Below are 16,162 nucleotides of genomic sequence, written 5' to 3'. Positions count from 1 at the left end.
TTATTTGGTGTGGCGCGGGTGCACGAAGAAGCATGTGGGGCACCTAATCAAGCCGTTGGCGTTGCACGATAAACAGTTCCTGAACCGGCCGCTCTTCTCTGCAAAGATCTTGTGGCTACCGCTACACTCCTCGCACACCACGAATCTGAAACCGCCGCACCGATCGCAGCAACTGTTGATCTGATTTGACTTCGGCAACCGTTCAATCAGCCGCTGCAGATCGCCACTCTCATGGAGCTGCCGGACGTCGTCAGCTCCGCCGACGTACTCGCCGCCGATGAAAATCCTAGGCAGCGTCGCGGTCTTGCGGCCGAGGATGGAGTTGAGCTCGTCGCGGAACCTGTCGTCGATAGAGACGTCGCGCTCGTCGACTGCGACGCGGAAGTTCCGGAGGATCGATCTGACGGCGCGGCAGTCGTCGAAGGTGCGGCGAACGACGCGGAGGCTGGTGAAGTAGATGACGACGCCACGGTCAAGGCCAGGAGGCAATGTAGCCTGTGGTGGCGGCGGCGGAAGGGAAGCGCGTGAGCCAAACGCTCGGAGGACGGAGGTGGAGATGCGGATTCTGCGGAAGAGTGAAGAGGATCTAGGTGAAGGAGCGAGCCTGCTTCCGCGTTCGAGTTGTTCTTCTTCTTGGAGGAGTTTCTGGATGTCTTTGAATGAGGAGCAGGAAAAGCTGAGGGAGCGAGCTCCGGAATGCGACGGCGACGGAGATGGTGGCGGCGTGGTGCGGACGCGGCTCGGCGAGCTCAGCCACGGTGGCCACATGGAGCAGTGAAGTGTGAGATAACAGAAAGTGGTTTTGGGGAAAAGGATAGCGCGTGTGTGTAGAGAGAAAAGGTTTTGTGTTTCTGAAAGGGATGAACTGATGAAGAGAAAAAGAAGGGGATTGGATTGGCATTGATTTAAGGGTATAAATGGAAAATGGGTTATTATGGTGCGGGTCACTCATTCATAACCCTACCTAGTGCAGAGCATGTGCGATTTTGTATGTTTAATACTTATTTAGTGAGCTATTTGTACAGTATTTTTTTTTTCATTTTTTAGTGCTTTTTGGGGAAATTTATTATTTATTAACAAATTAACATTGATTTAGTCACCAAAAAAATTAACATTGATTTACAGTGGGAAAAGGTAATAAATAAATCACAAATAAACAATCACAAGTGATCATTCTAGTCAAATGTAATGCGAACGGGTGAGAGAGAGGTTAGGTTCAAATTTTGAAAAGATTGGAGAGGGAAAAAAGGAGGAAAGGAAACTAATATGCGACCATTTCTCTTTTTTGAAAGATATTGTTTTACTCAGAAAATTAAATATTACATGGAAAAGAAATATTAAATTATTATTAAAATATATTATTTTTTATCATTAATTAACTATTAATATTTAAAAGTATAAGTTAAAATATGTTGTTAGATTATTAACTAAAAAAAATTAAATTAATAATTAAAAATAACAATTCAAAATAATAAATTTTGACGGTCTTCTATAATTTTTTTTAAATGAAATATGTATACAAAATTATTTAATTTTGATATATTTGTAAGACCATTTTTTGGAGATTTTTATTTATAAAATTTAAGAACATTGATAATCGTTAGTTGTTCAAAGCTAAGATAAATTGTGTATCTCTCTAATTAAAATCGTCATGTATTTTACTATTTTATATTTTTTAAAGTAAACTAAACTTTCATTAAAATTATGATCAAATCGTAAATGTCGAGGGCACAAATAGAACTAATTCTCTTGTAAATACATATATTGAAGAAAATTTCTAAAAATCATATATATTCAATAGTTTGCTATTTTAAATATCTTATGAATAAAGTAACAAGATTAAATATAATTAATAGTATAAAATTATTTGTATACTATCAATATATTGAAATATGTTTATCGTTGTTTTTTATACCTTTATCAATATAAAATTATTTTTATAAATTATTTTTAATGGTATTCAAGTTAATTTTATATATTAAAAATGATAAACAAAAATTTTATAATTTTCTAAGAAGAATATATAGTATTTATTATAATTTTTGTTTTTAACAAAAAAAATATTATTGTATTAAAATAAATCTCGATAAAAGTAGTATGTTTAATTTTAAGGATATTATTAATATAATTTTTATTTAGAAAATAATTATTGAATAATATATCTTAATTTTATCCTCAATATTTATATTTTATTTTAATTTTATCCTTAATATTTGATTTTATTTATTGTTTCAATTATATACTTAAGTTGGACAATATATAACAATTCTACATCAATATATTACTGATATATTAGCTTAGGATTGTCAAGTGTTAGTGACATGTCAGCACACAGTTATTATCACGTTATTATCTCTGTTAACGATGTCAACCCTCAAAGTTATAATTAAAATATCTTTAAAGCATTAAGGACACGATTAAAATAAATTAAATATTAAGAATATTTAAAAATGTTTAAAAAATCCTAAAAAAAATTAAAAAGGTTTTCATGTTTTTTATTTTTACATAGAATTATATGGAAGTTTTTTTTTTTTCATCTTGATCGTGTAAAAACAAAATATAGGGTTTGTTTATACGTGCAATTGACAGAAGTGTTTTTTTTTTTTTCAAAAGTATAAAATTAATAAATATATTTATAGAAGTAATTTCTAGTGTAAAATTACAATCATGATCAAATATAACATGATATATTTAAATTAAAAGGTATAATTTAAAATAGATATACACATACTTGTGTTTGTAATATATTAATTCAATTTTTTATGTAGTAGTTAAAAATTTATATTTTTAAAATAAATAATTTTTTTGTTAACATATGTTTTCAGAACACATTTTAAAAGTACTATAAAAAAATATTTTACTAAGATAATTAAAAAAAAATTAATACACTAAATACATCAAAATATAAAAACTTCTTATTATTATATTATTATAATATACTTTTAATACACAAGATAATTAAATTATTTTAAAAATCAGAAAATTAAATTTTTAATTATAATTTTTTAGATTTGAATTTTCTTAATTTTAAATTTCACTTTAGAAAATAAAATATGATTTATTATTATTTATTTCATAGGTAGAACTAAAAAAAATATAAAAAAAATTTAATAAAAAATCTTATTTTATTCTTTAAAATAAAAATTAAAATTTAAAAAATTCAAATTCTACCATTTTTTTTCAAGTTTTTTTTCTCTTCGATCGCTTTTATTTATGACAAAAGGTGTAAAAAGCACAAAAAAATCTGTTTACTTTTGAGTTTCACTTTTTCTCAAAAGTATAAATAAACAATTCATTAAATAGAATAAATATTTATTTAAAAAATATATTTTTTTATCTGAAAAACGCAAACAACTAAGCGATAGAACTATTTCTCAATATGCGGTGAAACTTTATTTTTCTATTTCTATTCGCGGTGCAAGCCTAAATGCCAATAGCCACTGTATTTTTTATTAAAAAAATATGAGGAGCTAATGGAATATTTTTAGAATGTGTATAATAGAGTTATGGAGGTTTATGAAATATTAGAGATATAACTATTAGTATTACCTTTTTTTATCAGCTGAAACTTTTGGGATGAGTGATATCATGACATTGTATTAGAGCGCTAGATCCAAAAGATCAAGAATTCGATACCCCAAAATTAATTTAAGCTTTTGAAAAGATGTTTATTATCTCTAGTACTCGGATAGTTATTCTAGATATTATAGGGTCTTGATTGATTATTCATTATTGAATTGAAATGCCACTGCATTTGTCATTTGAATGCTTCTGAATTTGTATGCAACCAACGTATACTATAAATATAATAAGGTGTGACCAGCACTGCTCTTCATTGATTTTTCAAGAAACAGTTATTGACTACACTTCTTTCTTTAAGTTGCAATAACAAAGTTTAAAATTCTTTATAATTCAGAGTTTGACACTCCTATCTCGTGCATGCCACTAGACACGTGCTATTAACTTGTAATGATAGCATACATGTATCTGAGTTGTGCATGTCTGGAAATTATGGTGTCGGCATGGCCAGACCCAGAAGCCAGTGCAATCAACTGTATTAACTATTAAGCTTCAAGTTACATTACATTACATTATAAAGCAAACTTCTTTTTTGATAGAAATTATAAGGCAAACTATAAAAAGTTTAAAACCCAGAAAAATAAATTGATAGTCCGGCCATACAAATCAATTCATGTCGAATCGAATAAAGAAAGAATGAAGCACCAATCTCTCTCTCTCTCTCTCTCTCTCTCTCTCTCTCTCTCTCTCTCTCTCTCTCTCTCTCTCTCTCTCTCTCTCTCTCTCTCTCTCTCTCTCTCTCTCTCTCTCTCTCTCTTCTGCCGGATCTCATACGTTTTCATTTTATTCTCACTTATGGCACATTGTTGTAATTCTAATGATTAAAATGATTTAATTTTTCAAATTAATATAAATATAATAATAAATTAAATTAGGCTTTCTGTAGTTAGATAATAATGTACTACAAAATTATTTGTCACATGTTATTGTTTAACAGATTAAATAATTAATTTTTTGAGACTATTTTTATTATTATCTGCATCTAGCTGAAAAGGCGTTCCACTTTTTGGATCCATACGTTCCGCAGTTTATTAGTGTTTGTTTCTCACTCCTCTATTTAACACCGTCCAAAAAGGCCATCTTCTATTTCAGCCCAAAAGAATTTGTTTCTCATAGTGCTGAGTGCTGAACGATTCACCAATGGTTCTCTCATCCTTCTAATCTAAAACATATGTAATATGACTTCCAATAAATACTAATAAAATTAACATAATTGCATTTGTTTTTCTCGCACTAATAACGTCTAAGATGAAGCATGGATGTGTTGTATGCTTATGCATGTGGAAATTTAAAGAAAAGAGGAAGAGGGATGGATTTCATAATAATCCCATGTAAATTTCATTACACCTTTCCAAACAGTCCGAAATACAAATGTGTGTTTTTCCACAATTAGATTCCTAAGGCTGTGATCGTATACTAATAAAGAACGAAAAACAAAATGATCCCTCTAAATACATTCTTAATTATCTTTCTAACTTCCAATATATATTTATTCAAATGTATTGCTATGGCTTGAAAACATAAAAAGTTTTGGAAAATTAGAAAATGATTAGTTTAAGAGTATAAATCATATCTAATAAAAAGATTCTTAATGTAATTTTTAAAGCATAAAGCATGTGTGGTAACTAATAACGGCATATAAGAGCTGCTTATAGTTTCCTAATTTAAACACCTACACCACTTGTTTGCTCTTAAAGAAAACAAAAACATTCGTAATGCTGCTTAAGACTTTAAGGGAGGAATAAGTATGCATAATTGAGGAGGAAACAAAACCTTGATCACATTTTTGATCCTCTAGAGATGAGAATTTCTCCATAAGACACCTTTTGCTGAACTCTAATGGCATCACGGGAAGCAAGAACTATGCACAAAAGGTTAACAAACGCAGATATTAGAAGGACATTATGAAGTGTTTTTATATATATTTGTGTGCGCGTGCGTGTATGTCGCGTGTATGTGAGACGCAAATGAATAAAATCAATAAATACCACAAGTCGAATAGAAGAGTAGCGCTGCTTTTTTCCTATCCATTCCAGCAGCCAGGATATTAAGGGATTCAGCATGAGGAGCTCCAGATGTGCTGAAATGTGCTCTCAAATGCCTGTTCACATTCAAAAGTAAAGAAATAGTGGTTATTGTAACTGAAAATTGCTTTTATTATGGAAATTAGCAAAATTCCATTGAGATTCGTACAATTGGATAGAATCTGTCATCTTGTCACTGGGATGATTCATTTTTACTGGTGTTTGCGTGGGTCCTGTCTCCACAATTAGTTCTGAAAAGAAACTTATAAGGCTGATCATTCTTAAGTTGATCAATAGCACAAGAGAATAGTACCTTTTACCTATCACAACATTTAGAGAATCTATAACTACTAAATTAACTACCTTGATCAGGTGTGGAACTAATTCCAGAACGCCTAGATATGTGGAAAGCTACTTTCTCCTCTACTAGTGATTCAAGGCCTCCGCTGCGGTGGAAATATCCTTTCTTCTCTACTCCTTCAAGGTCTCTGCTGCTGTTTCCAGATGATGAATTTTTTTTCCTTTTGTCTCTGTTAATGGTTTCCAAATCATTAATCAAACAAGCATTTTCTGCTAGACCATAACTCTCATCCTATTTTCATCATATGTCAAGATGGAATGGCCAATCCTTGAAAGTTGAAGGCTTAATTAGCATTTCACAAAGGTTAGTTTCTGTCATACAACTACCTTCTTGAATCGTAGTCTGGTTCCGAATCTGATCTTACATTGGAATTATTGCCATCTCCTACAAATTCACATAAAGGAACAATTACCGCACATTTTCTCTTAATCACAGGTATACACCTGAAGAATTGACTTGGGGAAACAGAAGATCAAATAGCCAAATTAAGATGAATTATACCAGATTTCCCTGATGGTAGCGTTGAAGTAACTTCAGGAGCGCTCACACCATTTCCAAGGTTAGCCCACTGTACATCTGGGGGAAGGTTAGCCCACTGTACATCTGGGGGGGTTTTCGGTTGTCGAGCACGCTGCTTCTCAACTGACTTCATTAGTGGTTGATCCTGTGGCACATTGTCTAAATCTTCATAAGCCTGCATATATAAACATTTTATCCAAAATGAATTAGTGTTATCTGTATCCTTCAAACACAGGGAAAAGAAAACTAGAATAATTATACACGTGACTCACATTTCCCACAAAATCTTCATTAAGTACTCCTGGAGGCGATGAAGAAGATGGCACTGAAGGATTGGATGCTGAAGTCCTTTCTACATAGGATGTGATGTTTATTACCTTGTTTTTCATTTTCTGTTTTCTTTTCCATTTTTATTATGTTTAAAATTGAGCATTGGGTAATTTCTAAATACCAATTAGTACCATTTTAAAGCCACGCTTCCCAAAGAGGAATAAAAAGACTCTATACCGACCTGATGGTGAATGTTTGGGTGGTTGAATGCTCTTATTCCATAAATCAAGTATAGGTGCTGGATAATATACATCTCTATTTTCACTTGTAAATAAACCACCAATAAGCACAAGAGGTGGTAGCTTCATGAGGTTAGATATCTTTGTTGAAGACATGATATCAGTACGCTGCAACAGAAGTAGCAGTATAAAACTAAGTTTATAATTGGGCTAAATAAGTAAATAACCAGTTGACACTAAACATATATATGCATATATCTTTTAAATGCATGGATTGCATGCATTCTGGATATTGATTGAATACCTTTCTCTTTCTTCCTCTTTTTGAAACAAGATCAGAAGCATTTTGAAGCCAGTGCTGGTATATATGAACAGGAATTATGGTTTGCTCATAATCCATTGCAGTTCCCACTGGTTGTCTTCTTTTCCTTTTTGTTGGGCCTGGCCTTCCACGTTCCTGTTGCATTACGCTTCAAAGATTGGTCATTTTCTATTCTATGAAGCATGATATATTGATATCCGTTGTATCAGAAAAGTTATGCTACCTGTCTATCTCCCCTGCCTACGTCACATTGCTGGATGATCGGGTCTCCTGCGTGCTGTTGGTCATGAATTACATCATCTGCAGATTGTTATACATCAGCATGTACTTCTCTTTCTTGTTTTACTTTTTTACGTTAGCAGTATTTAGTTTTCATAAGCAGCAAATGTTAGCAGTACTTTAACAATGTAAGGTAAAACATATTGAAGGAAAGAGACAGCATCATATATAACAATGTCCCTGAAATTTGGCAGAAGAATTAATGTTTTTCTATCCAAACAATATTTTGAACTATAGCATGGTTCTGAAACAACTGCACTGTTTTAAGATCTTTGTGTTTACAGTGAAAGAAATTGTTCACACACACACCTCTTGTTGGCTCACATTGATGGGGTGGGGAGGGTACAAGCGTGGTTGGAATTTGAGTGAAACCTCCTGAAGTTCCGTTTACCTGTGTTTCCTCGTCGTCTTTGATGTCGAACCTGAGGTCGTGTTGACAAAATAAAACACATAAGATGACAATAAATCATATATTCAAGATTCAAGACATTGATATTGAGATATCATAATTCATAAATGATCATTTATGAATTATGAGGGAAGTGAAATAATTTAAACAGCAAACCAATTTTGACTTAATATAGATTTTCAAGCTACAAATACCATATGACATGCTGTTAAAAAACAGAAAGCAAGTCTAAATAAACAAGATGATAGAAGCAAAACCAACCTTTCAAAGCGATTGAATGGATTCATATTATCATTGAATGAATCGGTACGTTCAAATAAGGTAATATTCTCTGCATCAGCTGAGAATGATAAGAGTCAGCAAAGGGACACATTCACAACACGTATATGGATAATAAAATCAAGAAAACCTTGATGGAGATGTTCGGATTGAGCTTCCTCCCCCCTAGCTCCATCATCAAAATATGCTGTTTCATCAACATTGTCAAGCCGCTGCAACGGACAAAATTTAATGCTTACACAAGCTGAAAATATCGTTCATCCTTAATATAATTTATTGACCCTTTTATGCAAAAACAATTAAAAAAAAATCATTATAATTTGGTTGATAACACTAGTTGAACATGATTAATTAATGGCTATATCGATTTTGTTTATAACGAAGAGACTTGACACACACCATAGTAAAATAGGCAGCAGGCTGGAACCCCATTGTGGTGGCTGTGTTGGAAAACTGAAGGGACTCAACATCTGCTATATTCATATCTTCGATCTCAGGTAGAGTAACAGCCTCTTTCCTATCAAATAAAAAAAATGGTTAATATAGAACAGCGTGAAATTTCAGAAGCAATGCAATAGTATGATCCTACTCTGTAATTACATATTTTTTTAACCAAAAAGAAACACAAATTATTCATAAGCGATAAGAACTTAAAATATGTAAAGTAATAAGCAAGTGTTAATGTTAGGTAACTTGGCTTTAGATTTTCCTTTGGGAAGTACTGTAGGATGTGGTACACTCTTTACTTTCCATGCTTCATTGATCTCAGCCTGAAACAAACAGGAATTGAAACCAATTTATTAGAGGAAAATCTAGAAACTGAAGGAATATTAAACGTAGCAAAAAGTAGTAGTAGATCATCGTACCAGAAAACGGGTAACGTCATCTACATGAAATATTAGAGAGTGAGTTCAGAAATTTCTTGGAAAATTGTTATGCACTGATATGGAACTTCTGTAAAGGATTCAGAGCTTACCATAAAGGAGCTTCACTTTTCTCTCGTAGACAATCACTACTCCTCCTGGTGGAAAAACGCAATCAATAAAGATATGCATAATCTATCTAATATATTTCGACTAGCTGAAATTGGAAACATGAATTCGAGAGAAATTGGAAGAGAACGAAACAATAAGAAAATAGAGCTGCATAATCTATCTAATATTCACTACTACTAACTGAAATTGGAAAAGGAAATTGAAGAGAATGAAGGATCGGAGAGAGCCGTTACCCATGAGAATACCAGAGAGTCTCAGAGCCATGGGAACCGATGGGTTCAAAATCTCTTCGCTGTGAACAAGCAGCATGAAACGGTGTCAAGTTGCTGAGAAATTTGATTCGAAAAAAAAAAAAAAAAGAAGCAGCTACACTGAACGAAGAAGAACTATATATATAAGAAAATCGTTACCAGATCTTAATGATGTTGAGCTTATCTAGTTTCCTTCTGTTGATTTTCGCGTGCATTGTAGCGGCCATCCTTCATCAAGCAGCGAGAGGAACACAAAGATTACAATTCTTACTTATGATTTCAGAGAGGAAAAAAAAATATACTATCACTTTTTAAAATGATTTTATATAAACTTTTGAATCCTCACATTCAGAGTTTGAAATTCAAACTTCCTCCACAGAGATATGGAAATGTTGACCAAAATTTGACATCAAAATGAAACTCAGCTAAAATTAGGAAGAAGAGCACATTGATGAAAACAAAAAATGTTACGAGTACCATATTTGGCCGAGTGGAGCTTTTCGTGCAAGAAGCTGATGAGAGTAAAACATATTGAAGAAGTCACCAAGAGATAGATCAACTCTATCTGTGGCTGTGACTGTAAAATAGCAACAAGAACTCTGTGCAGTGTTTTGTGAGTTATTTCAAGAAATGCAAATCAAGAAGAATGAAAACGAAGCTCTCTCTCTCTCTACTCTCTTGTTCTGTCTACTTTAAACCCGCCAATTGCAATTGCAATTGCAATGCAGGCAACAAGCGCGGGTATGGAGAAGAAGAACATAGCAAACAGTGATGCACATAATAGTCACGCGAGAACAGTGTACTGATTATCCACGCGTTATACAGCTATTGCTTTGCTGATCCACGTGGAGCCTCATCATGGCGAGTGTTTTACACTCGCTTGGTCGTTGATGTAATCAACCAATTTCGCACCACAACCAAATGTTGAATCCGTTAGGACTCAAAACCGTTAATAAATTTTAAAAAATAAATAAAATTTTGTCGTAGTCACGTGACTGCCATGTTCTCCCCCTCAACCCCCTCTCTCTCACTCGCTATAACAATGTATCTGAGAATTGGTTATAGTTAAGTGTGTGAGGAAAAGTTTGTTGGGTTTGATGAGATGGAGAGGTTGGTGGAAGTGTCCGAGCCAGAGGTTCGGATTGAATTCGCTTTGAACTGCAAATGCCGAACCACGGTGACACTGAGGTCCGTTTGCTCGAACTTACCCGTGGCATTCAAGGTTCAAACGTCTTCACCCAACAAGTTTCTGGTTAACCCTCCGAGTGGACTAATCGCACCACTCTCCTCCGCAACCTTCCAAGTCATCCTCAAACCCCAGTCTCAAATCCCACGCGCCTATCCACGCTCCCCCTCAGACCGATTCCTCATAAAAACAGCTGAGTTCGTTTCCAACTCGTCCGGTTCCACTCGCCCCGACTCGATCAACTCATGGTTCACCTCTCGCCCAAAAGGGTTCTCCACTCTGGACATCAAGCTCAAGGTAGCGTTCGTTGGCCCAGTGCTCCTCCGCGAGGCGGTTTCGCGCGGGGACTTGGATACTGTTAGGAACTTGTTGAAACGGCAGCGTTCGGTACTCGCGGATTTGACGCCAAGTGAAGCTGAGTCGCTGCTCCGAGTTGCCACCGAGTTGGCCGACCCGGAGGACATGGTTCATTTGCTGCTTGAGGCTGGGCTGAGGATCCAGGAAGCTGTTGGATCAGATAACGTCAACGGCTCTGATGATGTACACGTGGTGGACGGGAACATTGGTCCTGACGAAACGCATGTGAGTTCTCGCATCTCGTTGCTTTCTTTCAATTTTTGTCTTATGTTTTTGACGTGAATTTTTGTCTTGTTGTGAGCCCATAACTAGCTACTTATAATTCTTTTGGCGTAAGGTTAAATTTTTTAAAGATGTGTAATACTTATATTCCATGATTTGTCTAACTATCCACAGTGAAGCCCAGAACTATAGATTGGAAACACACACGTTATTTTTTATTAGCCACGTGTGATGATTCCAGAAGGGTTACCAATTACCATATTATATCCGTTTCTTAGTCTTGGGCTTTAAGCCCTGTTGTTAAAAAAAAAAAGAAACAACTAGCCAAGTGTGACAAAATATCAACAACAATATTTTAACAAAAAAAAAAACAACAACAACAACAACAATAGATCATCATGCATTGCATTTTTTTCTTAATTGCTGGTTAAGCTATTATTAGATATATGGACTTGATAGATATCGCATTTCAAGTGTTCGTGTCATATAAATTAGGAATTTACACAGAATATGGCATCACATGCAATTCTACTAAAACCAACTCCTTTATCTTCACATATTGGTAAATTTTCATTGTAGAGATGAATTGAATTCGTGGTTTACTATTGTCATAGATGTCTAGTTAAGAATTTCCCATGATAATAATCATACAAGAGACTATGAGTAGCTAAGACTTTATAATTTTTCTTGGTGATGAAATCTTTTGTGCTTAGAAAGATGTGGTGAATGATGAGGAACAAGGAGAAGCAGTATTTGAGGCTGCGAGGCGTGGAGATGTGAGGCAACTTGAGACTCTAATGAAGAGAGGTGGCGGGGTTGGGAGCTACCGTGACCAGTATGGTTTGACTGCGCTTCATGCCGCGGCTTTCAAGGGGCACAAGGATGTGGTGCTAATGCTAAGCGAAGCAGGGACGGAGTTGGAGTGTCAGGACGAGGAAGGTCACGTGCCGCTGCACATGGCAGTCGAGGGTGGCGATATAGAGACAGTGCGAGTTTTGGTGGACAAGGGTGTAAACGTTAATGCTATGAACAAGAGGGGTGCCACCCCTTTGTACATGGCGAGAGTATGGGGTTATGACGATATATGTGAGTTGCTTAGTAGTATGGGAGCATTACCTTCTTCTCTTCCTATTGTTTCATCTTAAAGTGTGTTTGTCAGCACTCATCAATACTGAAATCAATGTGAGCAACTATGAGATACAGATGACCATATAAATGTAAATTATCAATATCTCCTTGTTTCTTAATATTTATGGTGGATTTTCTTTTAGTCTAGAATAAACATGTTTTCTGTTACTTCATTGACATGCTGATGAATCTAAAATCGTGTAAATTGCATCTTAATGGACGGAGAAAAAGCGTGTGGGACCTTAAAGGAATTGCAGTAGCATTTAATGCCTTAATCTGTAGAATGTTTCCTCATAAGAAGTTTCCCAAACGGAAATATGCTCCTCAGGGGCAAATTGCTGCTTCGTTTATTAGAGATTCCTCTACCTGCTTGTGGGAAGGGAAATTCCATGGACCTTATGCTACATTTCATGTGAAAACTACACGAATTTATAGTAATAATTTACTTTGATTGATTACGGTGCACTATTCATTAAGCTGCTGATAGAAGATACTGATAACAAGAAAAATCCAAGAAGAGGTATACCTGTACAACAAAATTATACGACTTCTGTGAGCAACATATCAATTAAGAAATTTCCCGTCTCAGCTTTATTCAATTATATACACGAAGCCATCTCTTTACTTGCAAATTAATCAATACATAACTCATCCAAATAATTAGGTGATGCTGATGATACTATCCTGAACCATTTCTTGTCTCTAATTTTCCCACGTATCCCGATTGATAATCTAAATTAAAAGCCTCCATTAAAAAGAAAGTGAAAAATACCATGAACCAATCATTCATATAATTGTTTGGTTTTCCTAATGAAGTACGAATTTGAGAGCTCTTAAACAACAATAACATAGTTTTATTTTGTATTGATGATCATTTACACTCTCTCTTTAAAAAAAAAAAATTAGACGACTTTTTTATTAATTTAATGAAGAGTGTAATCTATAGTAATTAATTAATAATTAACCACTCCATTGATTTATAAAAACAATGTGTAATTCAAGTAAATTCAACTCATTTTTCTACTTCTTATTCTGAAGAAGAGGATTTTGGTTTTATTAAAAGAATTAAAAAATTTCCTATGAACACAATAAATTAATTATTAAATATGTCACCCTATATTTTTGTATTTTATTTATATTATTTTAAATATTTTTCACAGAATAATTAACTACGAAAACAATCAACTCTACTATTTTTGAAAAATGCTAGAATGCCAGTATAATTTATTTTTTTAACCAATAATTAGCTAGCAATGTTTAAAAGTGTGACAAAAGATATTTTAATGAATTATTAGACTAAAGAAAGTGGACAATGACTAAAAATGTTAGTTAAAACTAATAAATTTTGCTAGTCCTTGAATTTTTCTCATAAAATAATTTTTTTTAAAAAAAAAGTATAATTAAATGCTTTTATGAAATACTTATGTATATTGTATAGTATGGTGTGGCTGCTTCATATGACATGGTTGAAAAGAGTTACTTGTATCATAATGTAGAGTTAAACTTTGTCCCAATATGTGTATAATCAAATTTAATTTGAAAGTTCAGTTAACAAAAATGGGATTAAAGAACAAGAACTTACTCCAATAGTACCCAGGTAGCATTTATTACCCTTTTAGTTTCTAGTTTGCTGCGAGTGTTGAGCACTAAAAACAGCCCCTTCCAACGACCAACCAAACCTAGTGAGTAACGAGTAACGAACATGGGCACCTTCCTTTGTTTCCTCTTCCTCCTTCTACTACTCACGTACCCACCCTCAACTTCAGCCACAGTCTCACGCATCACCCACGAAGACCGTTTTACCCTCTCCGCCTCCCTCCACCGCGGCCTCGGCAGCAGAGAGTACGTCGAAGTCAACTACCCCCCGCCGTCTTTGGACCCAACCCCATCATGCTCCCACAGGGTCCTCCACCACTCCTTCGGCGACACCATCAACTCTCCACCGTACTCCACTCCTTACTCCCCTCCACCACGCTGCCCTCCCCCTTGGTCCCGCGTCCTCCTTCACTTCCACGCCTCCTCTCGCGGCGACCAGTACGACCGCATCGCTGCCATCTGGCTCGGCGGCGCCGAGCTCTTCCGCACAAGCACCGCCGAGCCAACCGCCTCCGGAATCTTCTGGAACGTCCGCAAGGACATCACCAGGTACTCTTCACTCCTTGCCAGGTCCGATCTCGAACTCACCATGATGCTCGAGAACATAATTAACAACGAATTCACCGGCGTTTACCACGTCACGGTTACGTTTCTCTACTACAATGCAAACTCCGTTAAGGTTCCGTTTAGGCCATGCGGGGGTGAAGGTCTTACTTCCAATCGAAGGTCCAGATCTCTCATGAATCGCGATCCAGTGATTTCTTTGGACGTAGACGAATCGCCGGCAGATTTGATTATTCCGATCGCCGACGATGGTGAGCGGGGGTTTTGGTTCAAGGTGGAGAACGAAAGGGACTTGCATTCCAGAAAGATTCGAATTCCGCGGAACACGCACCGTGTGGTTCTTGAACTATACGTGTCGTTTCACGGAAACGATGAATTCTGGTACACGAATCCGCCGAATTCGTACATCATTTCTAACGGTTTAGCGACGGAGCGCGGTAACGGTCCTTACAGGGAAGTTTTCGTGACGATTGACGGCGATATTGTCGCGTGGGAGGTTCCTTTTCCGGTGATCTTCACCGGCGGCATCAACCCACTGTCGTGGGCGCCGGTGGTGGCGATCGGCGCCTTTAATCTCCCTTCGTACGACATCGACATTACCCCGTATTTGGGGAAGCTTCTCGACGGAAAGGAACACAAGTTCGCATTAGGAGTATCTCAGGGCATTTCATATTGGCTATTGAACGCGAATCTCCATGTTTGGTTGGATCATGCATCTAGAGTGGTTCAGGCGAGCTACCCCGCTCGACGGAGCCCTGAAACGAACATCGAACGGCAAGAAGAGTTTCTAGGGCTCAATGGCGAGTTTGAGGTTGAAGCAGAGAAAGAAACTATGGTAGTTACAGTTAGTTATACAGCTAGCATGTTAGTTAGAACTTACAATAGTTAGTTGAGTTAGTTATACAGCTGGCATGTTAGTTAGAATTTTAGTGTGTTTGTTACTTGTGTTGCAGGTGACAGGGTGGGTTACTTCAAGTGCAGGGAATGTGACTACTAGTATCTCACAAATGTTCTCGCTAAGAAACTTCATGAAGTTTCAAGAGGACGGGACATACAAGATGGTGAAGCACAAGTTCAAGGCAAAGACGAAGGTGAAGGTAAAGAACAGCCATGGCGAGATGATCGCGAAGCTCAAGGTTAAGCGGAAGTACCCTCTGAGGGTCATCACATGGACCGAGCCGATTTTGTTTGGGGATGATGACACTGATGACGACGATGACGACGCTGAAGATGAGAAAAGTTACAGGCTCGTCACCAATGTTTCTCATACTCTTGAGCAAAGCTATGTTAGTTCGTGCATTTCAAGGTCGATTGAAAATAAGCAAGATTCAAAAGGGTGGATGGATGTTAAGGGTCACAATGTTCTGTCAGGTCAAGCAAACACCAAACAGAATTATAGCTATATTGATAGGTTTAATTGTTACTCTCGCGATGTTGCTGCGGCTAATGGAAGGCTTATTAGAGACGAGTCAAGTGTTAAATGTGAAAATTTTGTTATTTAATTTTTGCTGCCTAGCTTCTATTGTATTGTTTTTGGTCACAATATTGAGCATCTTATGAATTATGATTATGAATCTTAACT

At 35.9% G+C, this 16,162-nt stretch overlaps 4 protein-coding genes and 1 long non-coding RNA gene across 5 annotated transcripts; 3 read left to right on the top strand and 2 right to left on the bottom strand.

Annotated features, from left to right (window-relative positions):
• LOC130939388 (uncharacterized protein At3g28850-like) lies at window positions 1-768 on the bottom strand. Its single transcript, XM_057867497.1, has one exon. It carries the CDS (start codon window positions 766-768, stop codon window positions 1-3), a length of 768 nt encoding a protein of 255 aa, XP_057723480.1.
• A 4,327-nt stretch (window positions 769-5,095) lies between these two features.
• LOC130940684 (sister chromatid cohesion 1 protein 1) lies at window positions 5,096-10,402 on the bottom strand. Its single transcript, XM_057868899.1, has 20 exons — window positions 10,005-10,402; window positions 9,687-9,755; window positions 9,510-9,568; window positions 9,258-9,302; window positions 9,148-9,167; window positions 8,975-9,051; window positions 8,681-8,798; window positions 8,412-8,493; window positions 8,264-8,342; window positions 7,903-8,015; window positions 7,538-7,614; window positions 7,297-7,449; window positions 6,995-7,160; window positions 6,756-6,835; window positions 6,466-6,658; window positions 6,291-6,348; window positions 5,967-6,133; window positions 5,773-5,854; window positions 5,568-5,680; window positions 5,096-5,440 (listed from the first exon to the last, which is right to left on the bottom strand). The coding sequence occupies exons 1-20, from the start codon at window positions 10,055-10,057 to the stop codon at window positions 5,358-5,360; spliced, it is 1,887 nt and encodes a 628-aa protein (XP_057724882.1). The 5' UTR covers window positions 10,058-10,402; the 3' UTR covers window positions 5,096-5,357.
• LOC130940686 (uncharacterized) lies at window positions 5,579-6,586 on the top strand. Its single transcript, XR_009070364.1, has 3 exons — window positions 5,579-5,696; window positions 5,976-6,267; window positions 6,400-6,586. It is a non-coding gene; the product is annotated as an uncharacterized LOC130940686 (long non-coding RNA).
• Window positions 10,403-10,525: 123 nt separating the features above from the next.
• On the top strand, window positions 10,526-12,541 carry LOC130940685 (protein VAPYRIN-like). The gene is made up of 2 exons (XM_057868900.1): window positions 10,526-11,295; window positions 12,006-12,541. The coding sequence occupies exons 1-2, from the start codon at window positions 10,630-10,632 to the stop codon at window positions 12,435-12,437; spliced, it is 1,098 nt and encodes a 365-aa protein (XP_057724883.1). The 5' UTR covers window positions 10,526-10,629; the 3' UTR covers window positions 12,438-12,541.
• Window positions 12,542-13,978: 1,437 nt separating this feature from the next.
• Window positions 13,979-16,154, top strand: LOC130941083 (peptide-N4-(N-acetyl-beta-glucosaminyl)asparagine amidase A). Its single transcript, XM_057869470.1, has 2 exons — window positions 13,979-15,415; window positions 15,534-16,154. Exons 1-2 carry the CDS (start codon window positions 14,123-14,125, stop codon window positions 16,080-16,082), a joined length of 1,842 nt encoding a protein of 613 aa, XP_057725453.1. The 5' UTR covers window positions 13,979-14,122; the 3' UTR covers window positions 16,083-16,154.
• Window positions 16,155-16,162: the final 8 nt, after the last annotated feature.

The sequence above is a fragment of the Arachis stenosperma genome, chromosome 7 (genome assembly GCF_014773155.1).
Source record: "Arachis stenosperma cultivar V10309 chromosome 7, arast.V10309.gnm1.PFL2, whole genome shotgun sequence".
In the NCBI taxonomy this organism is placed as follows: Eukaryota; Viridiplantae; Streptophyta; class Magnoliopsida; order Fabales; family Fabaceae; genus Arachis; species Arachis stenosperma.
This window is presented reverse-complemented; position numbering and strand designations above follow the sequence as displayed.

Excerpts from the sequence above, each read along its gene's own strand:
- LOC130939388 (XM_057867497.1), bottom strand. The coding sequence starts at position 768 with ATGTGGCCACCGTGGCTGAGCTCGCCGAGCCGCGTCCGCACCACGCCG.
- LOC130940684 (XM_057868899.1), bottom strand. The coding sequence starts at position 10,057 with ATGTTTTACTCTCATCAGCTTCTTGCACGAAAAGCTCCACTCGGCCAA. Across the intron at positions 9,756-10,004 it reads GCTCCACTCGGCCAAATATG|GATGGCCGCTACAATGCACG; the intron begins GTACTCGTAACA and ends TGCTTGATGAAG. Across the intron at positions 5,855-5,966 it reads TAGTTCCACACCTGATCAAG|AACTAATTGTGGAGACAGGA; the intron begins GTAGTTAATTTA and ends GTTTCTTTTCAG.
- LOC130940685 (XM_057868900.1), top strand. The coding sequence starts at position 10,630 with ATGGAGAGGTTGGTGGAAGTGTCCGAGCCAGAGGTTCGGATTGAATTC. Across the intron at positions 11,296-12,005 it reads TTGGTCCTGACGAAACGCAT|AAAGATGTGGTGAATGATGA; the intron begins GTGAGTTCTCGC and ends TTTTGTGCTTAG.
- LOC130941083 (XM_057869470.1), top strand. The coding sequence starts at position 14,123 with ATGGGCACCTTCCTTTGTTTCCTCTTCCTCCTTCTACTACTCACGTAC. Across the intron at positions 15,416-15,533 it reads AAGCAGAGAAAGAAACTATG|GTGACAGGGTGGGTTACTTC; the intron begins GTAGTTACAGTT and ends CTTGTGTTGCAG.